The sequence below is a fragment of the Zeus faber genome (assembly GCF_960531495.2).
Source record: "Zeus faber genome assembly, chromosome: 1".
In the NCBI taxonomy this organism is placed as follows: domain Eukaryota; kingdom Metazoa; phylum Chordata; class Actinopteri; order Zeiformes; family Zeidae; genus Zeus; species Zeus faber.
The window spans coordinates 54,193,284-54,200,470 of record NC_137193.1 but is presented as its reverse complement, the minus strand read 5'-3'; the positions used below and the strand labels follow the sequence as shown (position 1 = coordinate 54,200,470).

Below are 7,187 nucleotides of genomic sequence, written 5' to 3'. Positions count from 1 at the left end.
GTCAGTCCCCACAATGTACGACACATCAAAATCAAAGCAAAGAAGACATATTTACAAAATCAAGCAAAATGATTAGAAACATTCTCAACGTATAAAACGGCACAAATGTTCAAAAATAAAATAAAATAAAATAACCCGAGTATAGTATTGTTCCCGGTGGACTTGACAAAAGGTACAACTGATATCAAAACGGAAAATAATCCGGTCGTGTTGTCTGCGCGGAGGGGGCGTGGCCAACCCCCCGGTTGCCCACCCCTCCCTCCTCCTCCGCGTCGCCCCCGCCGTCTCCCGCTCATAACTTCACCGAGTGACCGAGCGCGGGCAGCTCCCGTCGGCAGAGGGGAGATGAAGAGGCGGCTGCAGAAGAAATACCTGCTTTTAATCCTGGGATACTCCGTGTTGCTCCTGCTAATCCCGTACATCCTGGACTACCGGAGCAAGAGCGCGCACGTCAGACATGGACCGCAGCAGCAGCAGCAGCAGCCCAAGTGCCCCGACCTGGAGAACACCATGGCGCTGTGGAGTAACGGCGACGACGGCAAGTTCAACGGCACCGAGCCGCTGTCCGAGTCCGCCTCCGGCAACAACCGGAGCCGGTCTCGGACCCACATCTACCTGCACGCCACCTGGAGGACGGGCTCCTCGTTCCTGGGGGAGCTCTTCAACCAGCACCCCGACGTCTTCTACCTCTACGAGCCCATGTGGCACATCTGGCAGGCGCTGTACCCGGGGGACGCGGGCAGCCTGCAGGGCGCCGTGCGCGACATGATGCGCGCCCTCTACCGCTGCGACTTCTCCGTGCTCCGCCTCTACGCGGGCTCCCAGAACCTCAGCACGTCGTTCCTATTCGGCTGGAAGATGAACAAGGTGATCTGCTCCGAGCCGCTGTGCGACGCGCACAAGCGGCACGTCGTCGGCCTGGTCCGGGAGGACCGCTGCGGGAAGTGCCGGCGCCGGGACATCGGGGAGCTGGAGCGCGAGTGCAGCAAGTACCCGGTGGTGGTGATCAAGGGCGTGCGCGTGCTGGACCTGCGCGTGCTCGTGCCGCTGATGAAGGACCCCGCCCTGGACCTGCGGGTCATCCAGCTGTTCAGGGACCCGCGCGCCGTGCACAACTCGCGCCTGAAGTCCAAGCAGGCGCTGGTGAAGGAGAGCATCCAGGTGCTGCGGAGCAGGAAGCAGAGCGACAAGTACAAGCGCCTGCTGGTGCCCGGCAACCGGCCGAACCGGGCGGAGAGCTACGTCTCCAGCGCCATGGAGCTCATCTGCGACAACTGGCTGAGCGACCTGACGCTGGTGGCGAACGCGCCGCGGTGGCTGGAGAGGAGCTACATCCGCATCCGCTACGAGGACCTGGTGCTGCGCCCCATGGGGGAGCTGCAGAGGCTCTACCGCTTCTCCAGCCTGTCCACCTTCCCGGCCCTGGAGGAGTTCGTGCTGAACATGACGCACGGGAACGGCTACTCCTCGGACAAGCCTTTCCTCATATCGTCCAGGGACGCCAAGGAGGCCATCTACGCCTGGAGGGAGAGGCTGAACGTGGAGCAGATCGGCCAGGTGGAAGCCTACTGCAGCGAGGTCATGAGGCAGCTGGGCTACCAGAAGAGTAGCGTGGATAAAACATAGCAGCGCATCCAGGATCCAGGTAGAGTATGAGGTGTGTGTAGTTCACACTTCAGACACGGGCTGTGTTTTAAAGGGCAAATCCGTGAGATTATTTTGGTAAAAAATCCCACATTTGCTCTGTCCTTTTTATGAAACAGAGAACCAATGCAGTTCCTTCTGAGTGAGCTCTTCTGTAGTATGTGCCACTTCCATCTTGGTGGCGGCCCACTTACAATTCACATGTTCCACGCAGGAAGTGAAAAGGGTCAAATTAGTTGTGGTCGGTAAACTGTTGATACGGATGAAGATTCACCAAAGATAACAGCACCCTCAGATGGAAAAAATATACCCACCACCTCAAGGGACCAAGAAATAAACAAAGCAACTCGGTCGATCAAAAAGCATACTCACGAGAAAATAATTTGACCTCTATTTTTTAAGATAAGACCCTTCTTACTTACTGTGTTCCTCTCTGTGAGATCAGTGAGGTCAGGGGGGCCCAGGGGCCCTTCGATAGGTTCCAGGGGGTCCCCAGCAAGATGATTATTAGGTTAACTTCACCAATAGTGACTGGTAGAATAGCATAGGTATGGACTAAATTATATCTCACAATAAAAAATCTTCCTAGAGACAAATTAAATGGGGTCTGCGGCCTAATGCATATCACATTGAGTGTGTTTGGTATGACAAAATTCTGAGAATGACTGTTTGGATCATAGATTTGCTCTGGTCCCATAACTTTTTAATATTTTAAAAGCTCTTCTTTTCTCAAGCTCTCAAGCGCAGCTATAGAATATTGTGACGACTCCATCGAACCGCGTCATCTCTGCTGGCGGGGGTGGGCTTCAGAGAAAATGTCCGAGACAGGCCTACATCGCTTCCTTTGCTCTGAGTCACTGAATTTGGTGTTTTAATAAAAGAGTCATTGTTGTTCGCCTTGTGGTGTTGGGCTCCTCTCATGGATAGCTGGGGCTGGCAGTGAGTCCCTGAGCTCAGACCGCCCTGTAGAAAAGGGGATCATTGTATATGCAGGTCCACGAAGAGCTAGAGCTCCCTGGGTTACGCCTGTCACCACCAGCCCTCACAAGCAAACCCTTTACAGCCATGTTGCCTGCAAGCCGTCAGCGTGGAGCAGACACAGGGGGGAGGCAGTCAAGCTTTAGTTCAACTCCAGAAATTGGGTTTCAACCTGTACTGTAACTATAACACTGATATAACTGTGGATGGATGGAGATTTGGTTCCCATGGTATTTGGTTCCTACTTTCCAAACCCATTTTTCATATTCAGTTTATTACACATCTACAGGGTAAAGGCTTAGCTGAATATTTAAACCCTCTCCTTAAAATAACTTCCTTTCTCTTACAGGGGCATGGAAAATCAGGGGTGAGAGCAACAGGCGAAACGTCATTGAAGGGGGTTAGAATTTAGCCCGCTGGGAATTCGCAAGAATGTTGTCTCCCTTCAGCAAAGCCGGGAGAACATTCACGTGGAAAGAGCAACTCCTCAGAGATGCATCTGAGGAAGCGGTCAGCCAATGAAGTGTTACCTCTGCACCAGCAGCAGGGTGCAGAGGTGCCTCCCTGGATTGAGAGACTAGGGGGCAAAAGGTAAACAGGGTTAGGAGGAGAGAAAAAAAAAAAAAAAAAAAAAAAAAAAAAAGGAGATGGAGTTGGTTTGCACTGGCCGGGCCCTGTCCTCCTGTCCTTTCATGAACACTAATCCCTCCTCAATCCCCTGCAGGCTTGGGCCATAATAAGCCTGAGACTGGTCCCGTCTGTGAGGCCGCTGCCACAATCCAGACTTGAAGTCCAGCTTTATACCGCCAGGGGCCCAGTGTTGCAGTAACACGGAGCTCTGTTGATACTTACAAACCTTAGCTGGCTTACTAACAATGTCAATTTTGAGCTTTGCAAAATGATACTACTTCTGAGAAGGGGCCGGACTGGCTAACTGCTGTTCTACTCCCGACCCTGAGGAATTCAGACAGCTGCAGCGGTTCACTGTAGCTGACCAAACACTCACATTGGTGTGAAATGTTCTAACACCCCATGAGGAGTGAACATTCAATTCCTCCTTCACTGTGCATCTTTGCGAGAGTTGTGAAATTACTGATGTTTTATGTAATAGAACGCAACATTCCTACAGAAAAAGTTAATGGATTGTTCTGTAAAGTGTTTTGTTGTGCCGTTATATATATCCCTTGTATCAAGGTTAGGATGAAGGGTAACATGGCAGCATGATGTACACATTAAGCTGAAGACGTCGGTACGATTGAGAATTGTTTCGGAATAAATATTTAAATAAGACCTTGCCAGAATGATTCTGTGAACACAACAACGCACAATGGCTTTTGATGGCATCTCAGGGAAAAAAAAGGATTAAGACAACTATGTAGCGTATCATTTAATTTGTTTAAACAGGTTGACATGCAAAACATTGCACGTTAAAGTTGGCAGCCAGTCGTTACAATTTAAAACAACATGTGCTGATTATTTACAGGTAGCTACATCTCATGTTTCCCCAAGGACAAACTGCATCTAAGGGTTGCTAGAGAGAACCAAGTGGTAACACAACAGTCAGGCAAATGATTGCACATAAAGATTAAATACACACAAGCCACACGAGTCTCCTCATTCGTTTGAGGTAAAGTGCAAAACATCACTCCTTTGTTTTTGTCTTGCCACAAGTTAAGCTGTTCATGATGTCGCTGTCCACAAAAGTGTTCCCACATCTCAAATAATACCCACTCAAGACTTGGCAAATGTCAGACATTTTCAGATGGTTCTTCAAAAAAAACAAAAAAACAATAACAGTTGATGTGTCATTGACATATCATGGGGAACTCTTCTTTCACAGGGTTGCTGTGTAAGCATTTTCATTTCCCACTGTTTTGGAAAAGCTAGAGATTCAGTAATATTTACCACCCATATATAAATAACCAGAGCAGCTTCTAGGAGTATCGCAGAGAAACATGAAAGCATTAGCCTGGCTTAGACATGATCTTTGGCCTAACAGTGGCTCATTGACACAAAATGAAAAATAAAAAGTATGTTAACAGGGGGCTTTAGTAAGCTTCACAAATAAATCTATGAAATCAGATTTTCAAAAGACATTTAGTCTTGCTCTCCAACCGAAGACAGTGACCTACAGTCCATACAGCTGGCTGTGGAATGCATAACTAGAGTTATTGTCCCATATCCCCAATGTGTGGGCTTCTCCATTGTGAGTTTTTTTTTTTTTTGTTTTTTTTACATGCTACATAACTGGCCTCATGTATTCACAAGTACCAAACTAATACATGCTGTGATGTGATATAAGTTGTAAAAGGACAGCGGCTATTTTTTTTTTTCTTTTGGGTGACAAATTGAAACTGGATATGGGGGGAAAACATGGTATTCAAATTGCAAAGCGTCAGTGCTTGGGTGCGTCTGCAGCCTGAGAAACCGCTCTGCAGGGCCACAGACCGAGGAAATATGGCTCGATAACCAACATTTCTGCTTCAGCATTACAAATAATACATAAAAAAAGACCAAATAGTTCAGAAAGAAATACTGAAGTCTGGGAAAAGTGGTTGAGAGGTTGCCAAAAAAAATCTGTAATCGTGGTTTAAGTAAACATTGAGGCATCTTATAGTCCAAATGTGTAATCTGTGGAATAATGTAAATTCATTTGATAGAAAAAATAAAAGCTCAGTGGACTGTTAACCTTTCTAAAAAATATTTTAAAAAGCGAAGGGATCTCTGCTCGATCAAAGCGATCTCCACTTCGCTGCGCGTCCCCGTTCCCTTATTCACCAAACAAAACAAATAATAGCGGTGTGTTTTTATTGTACATGTATTTATTTTCCTCCGTTTTTTTTTAATTGGATGAAACAAAAAAGCGCCGTGCGTAACAGGGACACGGTCTCAGCCACACTCTCTGTGTGTTTACTCTTCATACCAAGGAAAAGGCATTGGAGATGTTTCTACTACAGCGTAATAGAATTTGAGCTTAGCGTTGATAAATCGGAAAGCTGTAAAACCACTTAAATGACAGGAAACCCAAAACAACGTGGTGCACTATCTGTTTCCAAAAGTATGCCAGTTGGACGTTATTTTGTCCGTGAATTTTACAGATGAGACAATAAATCCTGACATTAGATTAAAATGGATATATAATGCATTTCTAGGATTCTCTGGATTTCTAGTAAATGACCGTTGACTTATGGAATGCCACAAACGTGCAGCAACAAGGAAGCCACGTGAAGCCTTCAATGTAGCAGAGGGTTTTTGGGGTTTTTCTTGTTTTTTTTTAAGAGCCAGGAATAGATTCTGCTGGTCATTGTTGTGCATCTGTCCCATCCATCTCCAAAATCCCGGATTAAATGTTTGCGCGTAAATTGTTGTAAATCTGCCTGTAATACAACATGAAATTTTCACGTTTTACTTTATAACGTCGAAAGCTGTCGGCTTTTGGAACCCTAACCAAACCCTGACCTTAATTGCATTGAACAGAGATCAACTATAAAAGGCTCAACTTGTTAAAGCTGCGCCCTTATGCGCTATTGAGTGTTCCACATCCTGACACAGGCCTCTCCTTCTATATGAAGCCTTGCATTCCTTCTAATTGTGTTGTATACCTCAAAATAAATAATTCCGTGATAAATCAGTGTCAACTCAAAAAAGGACAGGGACATCAGGAGAGGAAGCAAAAGACCTATGATCGGTTGGCATCAGCGTGCATGATCAACTTTGACATTATTGGCATATGAAAAAGACGGGCCCTTATATTCGAAAGTCAAACATACGGACAAAGACTGTCATAAACGCCGCCGCTATTCCTAACCGGTAAAGAGCTTTACAATGAATTAGCAGTTATACACAGAAGAAAGAGCAGCATTGTATTTACACGCTTGCATACTTGAACCACGTCGGTTCATCCTACACAGATTGCGACGGTCCTCAGCCAGATTCCAGTGACACGCCCGGCGCCACACTGACGCCTTTGTGTGAATATCACAGGACCTCCCGCGCCGAAACACACTCACCAAGCATACGTTACCGATCCAGGATTCGTATCAACAGAGATAATGCGCAGAGCGGTGTCCCTCTGCGTGTCAACTGCAGAGGAGTCAACTGAGCGTTAAAATATAAATTTAGCCACTCGGAATTCTCCGGACGATAACTGCGAACAAACAAAAAAAAGTTCCATCAAGACACATGATGACAGAGTACCGAGCAACGTCCGCTCTTTTTCTACATCTCTACAAAAAAAAAAAAACAAAAAAAAAAAACTAAATCAACACACTAAATATTACATTATTCAGCAGTGCTGAGATCGAATCTCCCATAAAAGTAGATTGTCCATAAATCCTGTGTCAGGGCTTCCCTCCCATTTATGCGGGAGTTGGGTGAGGGAGAGGAAAGAATCATTAACACTAGATCACAGTATAACAGCATGAGGTGTCTCCCGGGGGCCTCGACTCCAGGTTGCGTAATGACTCGATGATGTGCTCATTCCTAAACTCCCCCTCCGTTCATTTGTACACATCTCCACTTCGTCGGATCCGTTTGGAGGGGCCAGACTCCGCCCCCCAGCTGTG

The 7,187-nt window shown here is 46.7% G+C and overlaps 1 protein-coding gene across 2 annotated transcripts; it reads left to right on the top strand.

Annotated features, from left to right (window-relative positions):
- Positions 1-345: 345 nt before the first annotated feature.
- Positions 346-7,101, top strand: chst7 (carbohydrate (N-acetylglucosamine 6-O) sulfotransferase 7; the record flags this gene model as incomplete). 2 transcript variants are annotated; one of them, XM_080007269.1, is made up of 2 exons in its annotated part: positions 346-1,645; positions 2,972-7,101. In XM_080007269.1, the coding sequence occupies one exon, from the start codon at positions 346-348 to the stop codon at positions 1,624-1,626; it is 1,281 nt and encodes a 426-aa protein (XP_079863395.1). In that variant the 3' UTR covers positions 1,627-1,645; positions 2,972-7,101. The 2 variants fall into 2 exon arrangements, with proteins under 2 accessions (XP_079863395.1, XP_079863396.1); XM_080007270.1 differs by having other exon boundaries at positions 346-1,657.
- Positions 7,102-7,187: the final 86 nt, after the last annotated feature.